Source organism: Rutidosis leptorrhynchoides, chromosome 7 (genome assembly GCF_046630445.1).
Source record: "Rutidosis leptorrhynchoides isolate AG116_Rl617_1_P2 chromosome 7, CSIRO_AGI_Rlap_v1, whole genome shotgun sequence".
Lineage (NCBI taxonomy): Eukaryota > Viridiplantae > Streptophyta > Magnoliopsida > Asterales > Asteraceae > Rutidosis > Rutidosis leptorrhynchoides.
The window spans coordinates 75,578,161-75,594,393 of NC_092339.1; the positions used below are offsets into that span (position 1 = coordinate 75,578,161).

Genomic DNA, 16,233 nt, shown 5'->3' on the forward strand with positions numbered 1-16,233 from the left:
ACTCCACACAACTAACCCACACGTCCTAGTCATCAAAAAAGCTCAAAAAGCAACTCACGCCTCTAACCCACCCACACCACCACTACAAATAGTCTAATAGTAAGGTTGTTGTTAACATGTACACCGTATTCCGTATTGTAGATTTGATAACTGAAAAAAAAAATATTAAAAAAGAGTTAACTTCTAATAAGCTATCTACAATACACTAAGGCCACATACAATGGTTCAAGGTTTTAACACACATTTTACCCGTCACAATAGCGTCACATTAGCACAAATACTTTGACATTTCTTTCACATTCCTTTCACTAAACCCTCATTATCATACACTCCATTTCAAACTTTAACCAATTTATAAATATTATTTAAATACAATAAATAAATACAAATAACATTTTATTAAATAAAATAAAAACATTACATTATTAAAAATTAAAAACATTACATAATTGTTGTTAATTGGTTGAGACATTTTTGTTTGAATGGAAGATTGAGATTGTATGAGTGTGTGATATACTAATATTGAGTGTTTGATATTGAATAAAGATTGAGAGTGTAGTATGAGTGTGTGATTATGTTTGTGTAGTATGTGTATGTATATATAGTGTAATAAGTAAATAAGTAATATGTAAAAAAAAAAAAAAAAAAAAAATTCTCGCCGTTGGAAAAAAATAAATAAATAAATCTGTGGGGCCCACTTTCTGGCCGTTACCCTCGTTGCAGGGGCCATTGTCGGCCTCGTTAACGGTTTGCTGGTGGTGGCTGTTAACGGGTGGCGGTCGGTGGCTAACACTCCATTGCATCCGGCCTAATGCAATTTAATATCAAAATTTTAAATCCTATATTCAATATTAGGGTTATGCTAACAACAAACCCAGCGTTGTTGATAGTGTGTTATATAGTGTTGTACTAAGTGGTTACTTAATGACTTGAAAGCAACACTTTTTAATCTATATTCAATTATTTAATGCACGTTAACAGTCTAAAAACCACTGTTAGTAAAATCCTTAAAATTAATGACGTGTAATATATCATGCTCATGTGTGTGAAAATTAAATAAATAAAATGTGCTTATATGATCAAGTTCAACATGACAATAATTAATTTAGAATGATAAAGACTGATTTAGAACCACGAATACATATTAGAAATTACATTACATCTTTAGTAACATTAACTGGTAATTTGCCTAAATAAAGGTACACCATTCTTTCCTCACTAGCATACATTCATACATTATTTGCCATGTCTCCATCACTGATCATGCCTCCCCCACCCTCCACCATTGACAACCACCATGTTGAAGCGACACCAAGGATATGTGGAATATTGCATAAATGGATCAACTGTTGTAAACGATGGAAACCTAGATTGTTTGTGTTACAAGATGGTGTGCTTTCCTATTACACGATTCACGGTCCCAATATAATTGTTTCAAAAGAAACTGATCAAGGATGTCGAGTTATTGGAAGCTGCATAGCCCATCGTCGAAAGCCACTAGGCGAACTTCACCTCAAGGTGAATATAGATTACACTATCCTATTGAAATAGCTAGTTTAAGTTTGATGGTTTCGGTTGGTGCAGTTAGTTATACTGATTTTTTTTCGTTGTATGATTAGGTATCGTCTGTTTTGGAATGTAGATCAGATAACAGAAGATTTTCAATATTTACAGGCACAAAAAGGCTACATTTGAAGGCGAACACTCGAGAAGATCAAATGGAATGGATGGAAGCTTTAAAGGCAGTGAAGCGAATGTTTCCACGAGTGTCTAATTGTGAGTTGATGAATCCTATAAACAGCGTTGTGGTGTCAACTGAAAAATTACGAACGAGATTATTAGAAGAAGGGCTAAATGAGGAGATTATTCAAGATGCCGAAAGAATTATGAGAATTGAGTTTTCAGAAATGCAAGATCAGCTTGTGCTTATTCGGAAGAAACTAAGGCTTCTCATGAATTCGTTAGATAGGCTATAGTACATGCACATAGATCCGGTTGGTTGTATCTTCGTTTTTATTGAACTTTAAACTGTTAAAATACACACACATCGACAAGTCACAAACATATACTCCACGGTCCCTCCATTGTAAGTGTCTATTAATTCTATTTGTTCCAAAATAAGCGTCGAGATCATCAATCAATCATTAGCGAACAAACTCAATGTTCTAGATCATCAATCATTTCATAATACAAATATCAACAAATGATCCCTAATCAATTGTCAATAATCACAAAATACAAACTTGTACAGATAAAAAAAAGAAAGCACCAGGTAATACCTAGATAGAAATTAGCCTACACAGTCCCCATTATGATTAATCACAATGAGTTACCTAGCTGCTCCTTAAGTTTAAGGAGATTCGACATAGCTTCATCGATCAACATACGTTTTTGATCTAATGGAACTGAACTTGAACCCACGGAAAAAATATTTGGTATTTGTCCATTTACCAATTGTTGGAGTCGAGAACACAAAATTTTTGTTTCTGGATCTTCAATACAAGAATTAGGGTTAGGAAATGGAGGTGGAATTGGGGGAACAAGAAAAGGATGTTGAAGAAGTTCAGGGATTGTCCATCGTTCTTTTGGATTCCAAGCAAGGCATTTTTTCATTAAATCAAGAAGCCAAATATTTGATAGTGGTTCGTAACTGATTTCATGATTAGGATCTGTGATTACTTTGAATTTCGCCCAAAAGGTTGTGTAATCAGCAAAGGGTGTTCGTCCATATACCATTTGGTAAAGGATACACCCGAGTGACCAAATATCTGATGGACGACCACATTTGATTATGTTTCCGTCTGCATCTGTTTCGTTACACATGAATGCCTCAGGGGACATGTAACTCAGTGTACCCACCTGCAACAACAAAGTTTATAACTCAGGACCAAATAGACGAGCAAGTTGGTGTGTTATGTATAGTTGGCCAAATGAGAGGGTAACCGGTTGGGTTTGGTTGTTTTGAACCATATTTTGTATTAAACTTTAGACTTTGTTGAGCCGGTAGTCCCTTGTATATACATCAAATTGCATGCCACGTCCCTGTCATTATTTTTGTTAGCTCCGGTGGTCCCTTAATTTTTTACAGTTGCCTTGGTGGTCGCTCCGTCTAATTTCCATTAAGTGCCATCATGATGGCACTTAACGGATGTTTTTAACGGGAAATAGACGGAGGGACCACCAAGGCAACAGTTGAAAAATTAAGGGACCACCGGAGCTAAAAAATAATGACAGGGACGTGGCATTTAATTTGATGTATATACAAGGGACCACCGGTGCAAAAAAGTCTAAACTTTATATAACAATTAATAAGCATGATATAATTGCTGACTAACTAACCTGAGAATCTCGTTGAATGTGTGTGGTGTCACTCATAATAGCTTTTGCAATACCAAAATCTATTAGTTTCAGTGAGCCTCTGACGAGGAGAAAATTAGCTGGTTTCAAGTCTGAGTGCACAATACGTTCCTCGTGTATGGTTTTAACAGCTTTAAGTATTTGCTGTCATTCATTTAAAAAAAATAACACATTATTACATTATTTGCAAATTCATAACTCTGCCAATTTTTTATCAAATAAACAATAAGAATGCAATTTTTCTGATTCTACCAAGAGAAAGCAGATCGTCAACACTGTAACGAACAAAAAAAATATGTTTTCAATCAAGGTGAAGCCTATATAATATAAAATCAAATATTCTTAGCCTTTTAGTTCAAGGTAGAGCTATATAAACCAAAATAGGTATTATGAAGAACAAAAATAAAAGGATCCAAGGGATTGATCAAAACCTGCCAGTAAAAACGAAGCCAATTCTCATCTATGGTTGACTCTGACTTGTCGAGTTCTTTCCACGTCTGAGACAGCATATGAGCTAAATCGATTTCACCATACTCGAGTACCATGAATATACAACCGTCGTCCTTCACTCTGCCATCCTTGTTACTCATACTGCCACTCATGACTTCCTTAAGCAAAGCCTTATCTGTCACCTAACATGTTGAAAGTAGCCAAGAATCGTAGAGTCAAGTCATTTTTATTTTTATTTTTGCAAACATTTTACTCGTGAGATTATATTGTAGACAAATGTAATGATGAAATCTTCTATAAATAAAGTTTCTGGAAGCTATAATATGGCATAACATACAAATATTAGTAACATGTCTTCATAGAATAGTATTACAAATTACTTAGTATGATGGAGAAGAATTTGAATCAATTATATCGAGGTGTTATTCTACACCTTCATGCTCTTCAACGATAGAAGAAACTATACTAAAAATTTGAGAGCTTTCTAAAACCAGGCATATAAAGAGAGTGAGGAAGAAGGGGACTAATGAATATTTTTTAAAGTCGATAAGGTGTAATAATATGTAGGTTTGAAGGAGATCAAGGGATAATTATGACAATTTGCTTTCAGCCAAGTGTTTAGGTTAAGTAGTGTTGTAAAAGTCGGCCGACTAGTCAAGGAATAGCCAAGTTTTGGGACTGGTTCGACTCGACTAGGCCTAAATCGGGCTAAAAAGTCTGTCAACACTGATCAACATTGGTCAACAGGTCAAATCAGTCAAAAGTCAAATTTATTGGGTCAGAATCAGTAAAAGTTGGTCAAAATTCAAATTTGAATCAAAATTATGGTTTTGGATGACATTTGAAAACTGTTGGGCCACTACTTTCCTTCTGATATACCATACCTGGTTCCAAACGATTAAGACAAAGCTTTGGACGACAATGAAGAATGAATCTAATAACAAATATTAATGTTTGAAGTATTTGAGCAATTGAACGATTATGTTTATGTTGCTAGACAATTATGTTAAAGTTTATGTTTGTTAACGTTTATGGTTCTATTCTATATTTACATATTTAGTTTTGATGTTTAATATGTAAATGTAAAAGAGTCCAAAATAATTAGTCCCCGACTTGGATGATTAGTCCCTACAAGGTCCCGAAAGACCATTCCCGACTTTTGCAACCTTGACTATAAGCCATTTTTCTTAGATTTATACAACAATACCCAATCTCACGCATGAGAGACTTGGCAGGCATCTATATCTCAATTATATAATCTTTTGGTAATTTTCCAACTTCTGTGATCTTAGAATCAAAACGTCAAATCAATATAAAGTCTCATAGCTTTTTCCCTACGGATGACCGTATAAAGTCTAAAGAACAGTAAACAATACGATTGCACAAATTCAAATAGAGAATGCCAATGTTACCCATAGCCCAAGTCTAGAAAGCATATACAATAAATGACCATATTCGTATTTATTTATTTTCTAGGTAATTATCTATCTAAAGCACATACCTCATAATCGATGAGTTGGATAATATGGTCCTTTCCCTTGAGTTTGTTTAAATATTCAATTTCTTGACAAAACCCATAAGCAGTTGCATAATCACGACCTTTAAGCTTTATTTTTTTTAAAGCATATATTTTGCAATCTTGGGAAATTACTTTGTGGACTTCACTACTTCCTCCACTTCCTATCTTTCCAAGCCTTTGATAAGGCTTTCCATTAACCTTGAAAAACAAATCCGAATCATAACTTTTCTTACGAGGTGCTGATGGATCTCTCTTTGAAGCAGGCCTTGCATCTTTTTCAGATTTTGAAGATGTTGATTTCACAGTGGAATTTTGATCATTTGATATAAGAGATTGGGACTGTATATCCATATTATCACCTGCAAATACATCCTGTTTTGTTGAAGTTTCAGCAACAGGAGGGGGGTCTTTAGGTATGCCTTGTTGATCTCTAGGGAAATCACATTTGTTTTCAGGATATGATTCCACTGCAACAGAAGGATGCTGATCACGGTCAGCTATTACTTTGCTACTATTTTTAACCTCCATATCAATTTGTGCCATTTGTTGATTGTTCATATCACATAAATGGCCAGCCTGAACGGTCTCGTGTTGATAAGTTTGAGAATTGTTGGTTGTTGAACTCAGCTTAGGAGCATTTGCTGAATTTAAAAGTGTTGTTGTAGCACAAGTTGAGCCAACAACTGAAGATGAAGTCATGTGGTGGCCAAAATCACTTTGCAGGAAGTTTCTTAAGGGATCAACCTGATTAGACCTTGAGCTAAGATCTGCTTCCACATTATGGAAACTCGGGTTATTCACATGCAGAGCATTCGAGGCATATAATTGATCATATTTGTTGCTTTCCATTTCTGTCAATGCAGAAGAACCCATTTTAGTCAACAAGTTGGCTACGCTCAAGTCCATATGGTCATCACACCCTGCATAAACATTGTGCAGTAGTTGGCAATCTATATTTGATAGGGATATGTGACATATATGTCATATTTCTTTAGAACGATACATATATGTCGTATATCATCGTATTAGATATGCCAACAAATAGAAAATATCAAGCTAATAACTTTAAACATATCAAAAAAGTTATATAAATAATCAATTGAATTTCTAGCAAGAAACAAGCAAAAAGTTACCATGAGATCTTGTCTCGATTCCTGATGCAAATTGAACCTTCTTCGGACCATCTAAAACATTTCCACATTTTAAGCAAGGCAAATCACTCATATTGTTGTTTCTACAATCACAGCTGAAACTGCTTTGACCACTCTGGCCATCAGTCGATATAAACTTCACATGTTCCGTAGATGTATGCGAAATCAGAGGCGGTGATATGGAAATGGAATCATGATTATCAGTACCAACAGTCATCATAGGCTTAATCAATGAACTAGAATCCTGAACTATATGCTCCACAGACACACATTGAGATTCATCCATTTTTGAATCTATTATCGGTCCCGAGCTCTTTATTATTTCCCGTCGAGGAGCCGCTAATCTTCTCGGTTGTATATTGTTCACCTGTGGTCCTGCATTAAGCACAAAACCCTAATTAACCCTAAACTAACCCTAATTAACCCTAAATTTACAAATCCAGCTAATAACGCGGAAATAAAACCCTAATTTCACATAATCCAGAAAGAATCGAATTGCTAACAATATATGCATTGCAGTTCAAAGTTACATAACAATATGACATATATATACACATATAGATACAGAGGGAGAGAGTGTACGAGGGCGTTTGAAGGCGGCTTGAAGATCACGGAGCAAGCGAGGGGGAGAAGAATTGAAGGATGGCTTGTGGTCTGGTGGAAGGTTAGCCTTCCTACTGTTGCCGTCCATTGATGGATCTCACAGGCATTTCTGTTGCATATATCTGTTCATATATAGATAGATACAGATATTGTCGCCAGAAACTGAAAAAATGAACAAATTGAGACAACAATTAAGGCATCGGAACTCTAAACAAGATGATTGATTGATGGCAGACCTAATCAGAGAGATTTGGGGGTTACCAATTTCAAAAAACGTAGGTTTGGCGCTCTCATGTAGTCTGATACCGTATATGTTGCTGTTACTATACAATTTATTAATTCATTGTAACCCATTCAATTGTACCCTTACAAAAAAACACACAATTTAAGAAATATCATTATTATATTATATTTTAGTCTCACCTACGTACATTAAAAGTGTAATTCTAATTCAATTGTCCTCTCACAAAAAACACACAATTCAATTCAAGAAATATCATTATTATACATTGTATTTTTGTCATACCTACTCACGTACATTAAAAGTATAAATGAGTTTTTACTCTTTATTTCTTATTTTTATTTATGAAATTTGACTATTAATTTTGGACGATAACAAATAAATAAAAAAATTGACAGTAGATATGGGTTGGAAAGAGTATTTTATAAAAATACAGTTTAATTCTTGTTTTTGCAAAGGAAAACTATGACTGGGCTCTCTCATCGGAAGATGAAAGAAACCGACAATCATACAACAAAAACATAACGCCAAGGCTCGAATCTAAACCACAAAACTCCCTAACAACAAGCAAGTGTTGTCTAGAACCATGTCTACCAAGTCGCATCAGAAAAAGGCTACAAACGGGAACTAAACAAACCAAAGCAAACACTAATAACAACAAACCCAATATCGACATTAAACAATCCAAAACACAACAAAGAATCTAAACCACACCGAGTTAGACGGTCTCGAAAGGATATTACGACTTTTTTACATGGTTTAAATATCTGCTTGATAACAAAAACTCTAAATTATAAAATTATGAATTTTGCTAACGACAACTCTTAGTGCTGTCATTAACATGAATTAAATCATTATACGTAATGATTATCAATTATTTTTTAACTGACGATCATCAGATTGTACAATAATATAAAGAATGTTAACAATGACCCTTCGGAATGGTGTTATCAAAATTCTAAAGTTATATGATATATTTTTTAAGTTCACATATTAGAGATAAAAAAAACATATGGTAGTCGCTCATAAGTCGTTGTTGAGCACCCAAATATATCACGATCTATGTAACAACATGAATTTCTTTCACGGATAAAACTTTCACCTTCATCATCAGATTGTCAATACTTTAATAAGAACAGCTACAACTTTGTCTCCATCAAAACCTTTCATGACTCCATAAAAATAAACCCAAATGAAGAGCTCGATTTAAAGGTAGAACCAGTAGCATTAAAATCGTTATCAATGAGGTTTTTCATTTTATTCTGACAAAATTTCATTCCTCGTCCCTGAACTTTACATCGATTTTGACTCCCTGTCCTTTTTCTTTTTTTTTGTGCATTCCTCGTCCCTAAACTATGAAAAGAGTACAACCCTCGTCCCCCCGTCTACTTTCTGTCTATTTCAGCCGTTAAGTAAAGCATGTGCAAAACATGTGAGGGTATTTTAGTCTTTCTTCCTCTTTGTTCCCTTTACCCCTTCCTTATCTACTTTACTTCTCCCTAATTCATCCCTAAAAAAATATAAATCCTAATTTCTAATCAAGAAACCAAATCAATTAACCAACACCCTTAATTAAATCACTAACACAAACACAATTCATTACACGATTACACGTTCTGATCTTCATTATAGATTATTCAAAATTAAAATTCTTTTTCAATTTGACCAAAATTCTTCTCAGCAAAATTCTTCTCAATTTGACCAAAATCTAACCCTTTCTTATATTCATTGTCAACATCAGCACCTTGTATATGTATAAACTGAACAAGCCATGTGTTTTCAAAAGCAATAGGGATTCTTAAAGAAGGAACAAGAAGAACCTTATAAGCACTGTGAACTAAAGAAGCTAAATCAGCAAGTTGAGCTTTTTGAGATTTAGGTCTACCATGTAAAGCAGTTAAAGGATGAAACTCGCCACATGGTAGTACACCATCACCTAATAAAGCCGGCCCGTAGTCAACTGGTCCATCACTTAAATCAATCCACAAGTAGCGGTTTTTTTCCGGTCCAGATAGTTCCAGAATATTTAGTTACACCGAGTGATGAATCGCCTGTATCGGTGTATCTATACCAGTAGGGTTTCGATTGCGCACCTAAATTGAGTAAGTAAATAAACACATGATTGTTCTCAATCTTGTTATTAGGTATTTCCTTTTCGTAATCGTGTTTAATTATAGAGTCAATTGACTCGTACGAGATTGAAATTAGGTTAGATCTGAGTGGCGACGAGGTAGTAGCGATTTTCGATTTGATTTTATTCGAGAGAGATGAGGAAATAGAGGATGATGAAATGGATATATCGAAGGAAGGAGAGTGAGTGAGAGACGGTGGTGATTGTTTGAGAGGAGAGGAGTGATGACGTGGAAGTGATCAGATCTATTGGGGAATCAACCAAAAAAGATGAAAAAGGAAGAAATACTATCAGGGACGAGGAATGATGAAGGGGTAAAGAGATGAAAGAGGAAGAAAGACTAAAATACCCTCACATGTTTTGCACATGTTTGACTTAACGGCTGAAATAGACAGAAAGTAGACGGGGGGACAAGGGATGTACTCTTTTCATAGTTTAGGGACGAGAAATGCACAAAAAAAAAAAGGACAGGGAGTCAAAACTGATGTAAAGTTCAGGGACGAGGAATGAAATTTTGTCTTTTATTCTCTCCAACCTTTTTAATTGGAAAAATTACTTGATGGAGTAAGGTATATCAAATCAAAGGTATTTTTAATTCAAGAGTAATAATATAGAAATACCAAAAATCTTAAAATACCTCACATCCTTTATTCTTTAATATACAAAGTTTCAAACAACAAACAATACCTTCTCGCTTCCTAGTACACATCTGTATAAGATACACATGCGGATTACTAAAACTTCAATTAAAATCAAAGTTGAAGAAATCGAAACTCAGGGAGTTCTCGGCGGGAACATTTTTTGGAGTTCTCGGAGAACTCGGGGAGAACTTTGGAAGTTGTCGGCGGTTGACTTTCGTTGACTTTTGGGATAATATTTATGATACCCGAGATTTGATCGAGATTTGGCCGATTTGACCGAGAAACTCAATTTATCAGTCGTTGACCGATGAAACAGGTCGTTGACCGAATTATTGGCCGATTCCAAAACGAGAACTCGACAGCAACTCCGAAACGATTTCTCGATAAAAACTCGGCCGATTTTTCCGATTTTTGCATCTTTGATTAAAATTACGTGTGCTGAAATTAATAATCTCATTAATACAGTGAAGTTTGGTGATAGTGGTACGTTAAAATCCACACGAATTCATCTACATTACGAAATTTAGAAACCCCAAATACGAGTGTGTGAGCGGCTGTGGAAAAAGAAATCAAGCTCGTGTGCTTTTGGTTTCGTGATTCCGGTTCGTTAAGGTAATGTTACTGTTATACCTTTTTCGTGATTCCGGTTTTTAGGTTTTCTGTTAATTAATTGGTTGAGTAAGGTGTCTGGTATATACTTGTGAATGTAGATTTCATATAAGATTAGGGCAAATGCCCCAAAGTAAGGTGCCAAAATTGCCAATAAATGTGTACAAGTTTTATGTTTTTTAATTTGGTACCAATATGATTATGATTTTTTTAAACGTCAAATTAGGGGCTTTATTTAGTTGAATATATGGAGTCAAAATTGGAAGTAATATATGAACATAAAAACTTATATTTATTTCCATTTAACGGCTTCTTTTAACACTTAATTACTTGCATCTCTGTTGTTATAAGTCATAACATTTGTTAAAATTTCTTTTAATGGAATTTTATGCTTTGTAGTGTAAGGTAAAAGTTCATTTGTTAAATTGACTTTCTGTGTTAGTTAGTGGTTGCTAGTAATTTGCATTTTTCTAAGTAGTAGTCGTTAGGTATAGTAATTTTTATCAAATAATATTGCATGAACTGTTTTTGATTTGTTAAATTGATGATCTTTAGTGTTTTACCTTAAAAATGACATGTTATGAATGAGTGACTTAATTAGTATAGGAATACACTCATTCGATCTTTCAACACTTCAATAAACTAAGTTTTAAATATCAAATATAAAGTTTTAATCACCCATCAACCAATTTAGAGTTTTGAATTTTATTAGTTTTTACATTAACACTTCATATTGGAAAGATCGATTGTTCTTTGGTGCCACCAACGACTAAAATTTCTTGCTGCGTTGAACTATATCTTAGAACTGTAAACACTCGCATCTTTCACAACAATCAATACGTCAATACATATGGATCATATTAACCATACAATATAGGGTTAAAGCTATAAACACGCTATATACTTTCACTTTTGTTCCAATGTAGGCTATATACCCAATAAATTACCAGTGTATGTCACATACTTTCAAAAAGTCTTCTAATGTAGGCTATTGGTGACCGGTTACCTGCTGAACCGGTAAAATCAAATTTATAACATTTTTTTTTCTTTCTTAATTTTATATGGTTGTTATATACTTTCATTCCGATGTAGGCTATATACAAAAATGATTTGTTCCGATGTAGGCTATATACTTTGGGTTAAAGCCAAAAATAGGCTACAAATTTACACAAATGTACCGATGTCGCCCACAAACTTATTTTCGTCCTACTGTCGCCTACAAACTTTCAAAAAGTGTACCAATGTAAACAAAAACTTTCAAAAAGTGTACCAATGTAAACAAAAATGACTTGCTACCGGCTAAACAGGTCAAAATTGACACGTGTCGTTCGTGGATTGGATCTTAACTCTTAAAAAAAAAAAAAAAAAAAAAAAAAATTAGCAGGTCAAAATTAGTATGTAACAGGTCAAAATGCCAAAATGTTGATATTAGCACATTTTTTGAAAGTTTGTAGGCGACAGTAGAACGGAAATGAGTTTGTGGGCGACATCGGTACATTTGTGTAAGTTTGTAGCCTATTTTTGGCTTTAACCCATATACTTTCACCTTTGTTCGCTCATTTTTGTTTTATGCGGTTAACAAGTTCAATGCGTTCATATTAGCACACTTTTTGAAAGTATATAGCCTACAATGGTATTTTATTAGGTATATAACCTACATTGGAACAAAAGTAAAAGTATATAGCTTATTTATAGCTTTAACCCTACAATATATAAAGTTAACATTGTGTAATTTTAACCATACAATATATAAAGTTGTTGCTATTTTTGTGAACATGTTAGTTCGATGGATCAGAAGCAGATTAATTGTGATTCAGAAGTAGTATATGATCAGTTACCTCCACAACACTCAAAGTATCCATGGTTGCTTGCTCAGCTCATGAACCGCGAAACGGAAGAACACGAGCAGATCTTCTGCAACTTACACAACCCATTATCTCAATATCGATGTCGAATCCCTGAGTTGACTGGGAAATGTATCCAAGCATGTTTTCATGGTTGGGTGGTTCTGTCCACATATCTAGATGTTAACACCGATGACTTAAACATCACGTGGTCTCTTTGGAACCCACAAACTTGTAAGATCATACAACTCCCAAAACTGCCTTGTTATTATTTCGAATGTTGTTTGACATTCCCTCCTGACGATCCAAACTCGATTTTATTGGTAACCTCACCCGGAGAACCTAGGTTTGCTATTTGTAGATTAGACCGCAAAAAAAGAAACAAGTTAAAGTGGACAAAAATGTCTTATCATAAACAGCTAATAAGTATCACAGGAGGTGACCGTGGTTTCCTTTTTTGTCCAACCTATTTCAATGGTAAAATTTACTTTTTGAGTTCCAAAGGTTGTGAAAATCTTGTCGTTTATCTCGACATCGGCGTGCAGGATAACAAAGTTGTGATCAATCTACTACCATTATTGAAACAACCTCCACAACCTGAAATTCCTTACTCTCGAATTTCTCCTTTTTTAAAAGGTTCAAGTGACGATCTATTTTTCATTTATTCATGTGAGAAAAATGGTGAGATTTATTCTGTGTAACTGTTTAAATTGGATATGGCGAGTATATTGTGGGAGAAAATGGAAGACCTTAAAGATGTTGTATTTTTCATTGATGGATCTAATATTAGCTGTGTGAATTGCAGTCCTGCAATTTCCATCCCCTCTAAGTTAAGGGCTTATATAAACATTGTAGACGAAATGGGCCAAGTAATAAATTCGTACGATGTTCGAAAAAGAACTATCACCATGTCTCCAATGTCAGATACATGTTTGCTATCTAAGAATCATACAATTTGGTCTATCCCTGGATGCAGGTAATTAATGATTTACATTGACTTTTACCTTTTTTTCATACATTTTTTTTTTTTTTTTTTTTGCCGAAAAAGGATCATATTAAACAAAACTTCATCAAAGAGATGAAGTTAACAGAAACATACAATTGGCCAGAATTACATTGAGCTAGCAAAATGAAACATTGAAAAAAACTAGCTAAATTAAACAAGAAGAGCCGGATTATGATCCCAAACGTATGCTTGTAACCCATGCACTAGCTTGAGGTTGGACGCCCAAAGAAATCATTTGAGCTTGATATTACGGACGATAGTAGAACGACATATGAACTTGCCATTGAAAACCATATCGTTTCTCGCTATCCAAATTGCCCATAGAGTAGCGGGACCTATCAACTTCCAAAATTTCGAAGCTTTGATCCCCATGCCATAATACCAATCGAAGGAGAACTCAACAATGGACCTCGGTACAACCCAACGAATGTTCCACCAACGAAAAAGATCCGACCAAATACAAGAAGACCATTTGCAATGTATTAGAAGGTGATCAATGGTTTCTACTTCGAGCATACACCAAACACAAAGAGAAGATTGATTCGTAGGCAAGATGTTTCTTTTAGCCAACACGTCTTTGACGGGAATACTTTTCATAATAGCGAGCCAATGGAAAATCATTACTTTGGAAGGCACTTTATTATCCCACACCACTTTCGGCCACACTGGAAGAGAAAGATTACTAGACTGAACCAAAATACGAATGGCGTCCGCTACCGAATAGGAATCGTATGGGCCTGCGGCCCATATTACTTTGTCATCAACCGAATCATTTAGCCAGTACCTTCCTAAAAAAAACTTGAGCTGTTGTGCCAAAAAAGAATCGAAGAAGATAGAGAGATGGGTAGGAATGTGAAGGTCCCACCCATGTTGCACTGTATTGGCAGAAGCAGGGTGACGAAACCAGTGGACGTTTTTGGATTTAAAAGGGCACAAGAAGAACAACGATGGGTACTCGTCCTTCAAGATACGTCCGTCGGCCCACGAGTCATACCAAAATAAAATACTTTTACCGTTACCTAGAACCCACTTCCAATTATTTGGACCAACTAAATCAAAGGCGGAAACCTTTTTTTGGAGATTTATCAAATCTTTCCAAATTGGCGAAATTTGTGAGGTTTGCAAAGAGGAGACGTTATTCATGATCTTACATGTTTTGTTTTTTAAGGGTCATCATTAAAACGGAAGCACTCGGAAGCACTTTTTTGGGAAACGGGAAGTAAATTTTTTATTTTTATATTTTCATTTTTTTCAATTTTCTTTTTCAAACATTAAGATCACATGAAAATGAAAATATGAACATTTAAAAAAGACACTTTGTGATGAATATTCTTATTTTGGCGGGAAAACGCTCGAAAAATAAATGATAACATGCATCATGAGTAATGTTCTAATTAGAGTTTTCTTTCATCATATTTTTTCATCTTATGTGAAGTTTTTTTTTCAAAATTTAGCCCTCTAACCCAAAACCCTGAACTATAAACCGTTCATGTTAAAAATTTAATCTAAACCCTAATTTCCAAACTCTAATATCTGAACCCTAATTTCTAAAATCTAATTTCTAACCACTTAAAAAAAACTTTAATTAAAACATTACATATGATGCATGTTATCATTTAATTTCTTCGAGCGTTTTTCCGCCAAAATAATAATATTTATCACAAAGTGTCTTTTTTAAATGTTCATATTTTCATGTGATCTTTATGTTTGAAAAAAAAAATTAAAAAAAACGAAAAAAAATAACTTCCCCCAAAAAAAGTGTTTCCCTCTCGATTAAAACACTATATTTTAAATTATAAATTATAATGTGTGTAGGTTACAAGGGGAGTGCAGTGTTGAATCTTCTATACAAGAAGAGGATAATGAATCTGATATAGTGGTGGTCAATGATGAGCTCGAAATTAGTTTTCCGTTTCATAGCTTGGAGATGATTATGAAATTTTGTGTTGATGTCGATTATCTCAACTTTCATGCAACATGCAAGCAATTAACAACAACATTACCTGTCATTCGATGGAGTACATAACAGAAATACCGACATTGCACCAGACACCAGACATATTCCTTACATTCACCGTGGTCGATGGTCTTAGACAAAGATCGAGGCATTATAACTATTACTGATGCGATGTTGGGTAACAAGTACTTCATAAGAACATCACAAGAACTTGTTGGTGATGTCGAAATACATTGTTCGGGGTATGGCTGGTTATTAATGTCTAAAAATGCAAGAGACGTAATGTTCTTTAACCCCTAACAACAAGCAAGTGTTGTCTAGAACCATGTCTACCAAGTTGCATCAGAACAAAAGGCTACAAACAGGAACTAAACAAATCAAAGCAAACACTAATAACAACAAACTCAATATCGACATTAAACAATCCAAAACACAACAAAGAATCTAAACCACACCGAGTTAGACGGTCTCGAAAGGATATTACGACTTTTTTACATGGTTTAAATATATGCTTGATAACAAAAACTCTAAATTATAAAATTATGAATTTTGCTAACGACAACTCTTAGTGCTGTCATTAACATGAATTGAATCATTATACGTAATGATTATCAATTATTTTTTAAATGACGATCATCAGATTGTACAATAATATAAAGAATGTTAACAATGACCCTTCGGAATGGTGTTATCAAAATTCTAAAGTTATATGATATATTTTTTA

General features: G+C 34.4%; 3 protein-coding genes across 4 annotated transcripts; 2 read left to right on the forward strand and 1 right to left on the reverse strand.

Moving 5' to 3' along the window:
- The first annotated feature begins 1,245 nt into the window (after window positions 1-1,245).
- Window positions 1,246-1,976, forward strand: LOC139859353 (oxysterol-binding protein-related protein 1C-like). Its single transcript, XM_071848143.1, has 2 exons — window positions 1,246-1,518; window positions 1,620-1,976. Exons 1-2 carry the CDS (start codon window positions 1,246-1,248, stop codon window positions 1,974-1,976), a joined length of 630 nt encoding a protein of 209 aa, XP_071704244.1.
- Window positions 1,977-2,299: 323 nt separating this feature from the next.
- LOC139858527 (serine/threonine-protein kinase MPS1) lies at window positions 2,300-7,442 on the reverse strand. 2 transcript variants are annotated; one of them, XM_071847365.1, is made up of 8 exons: window positions 7,342-7,442; window positions 7,060-7,242; window positions 6,460-6,852; window positions 5,944-6,216; window positions 5,309-5,796; window positions 3,789-3,989; window positions 3,340-3,501; window positions 2,300-2,859 (listed from the first exon to the last, which is right to left on the reverse strand). In XM_071847365.1, the coding sequence occupies exons 2-8, from the start codon at window positions 7,166-7,168 to the stop codon at window positions 2,320-2,322; spliced, it is 2,166 nt and encodes a 721-aa protein (XP_071703466.1). In that variant the 5' UTR covers window positions 7,169-7,242; window positions 7,342-7,442; the 3' UTR covers window positions 2,300-2,319. The 2 variants fall into 2 exon arrangements, with proteins under 2 accessions (XP_071703466.1, XP_071703467.1); XM_071847366.1 differs by lacking the exons at window positions 7,060-7,242; window positions 7,342-7,442 and having other exon boundaries at window positions 5,309-6,177; window positions 6,460-6,495.
- A 5,796-nt stretch (window positions 7,443-13,238) lies between these two features.
- Window positions 13,239-15,578, forward strand: LOC139859354 (uncharacterized). The gene is made up of 2 exons (XM_071848144.1): window positions 13,239-13,522; window positions 15,368-15,578. Exons 1-2 carry the CDS (start codon window positions 13,263-13,265, stop codon window positions 15,576-15,578), a joined length of 471 nt encoding a protein of 156 aa, XP_071704245.1. The 5' UTR covers window positions 13,239-13,262.
- Window positions 15,579-16,233: the final 655 nt, after the last annotated feature.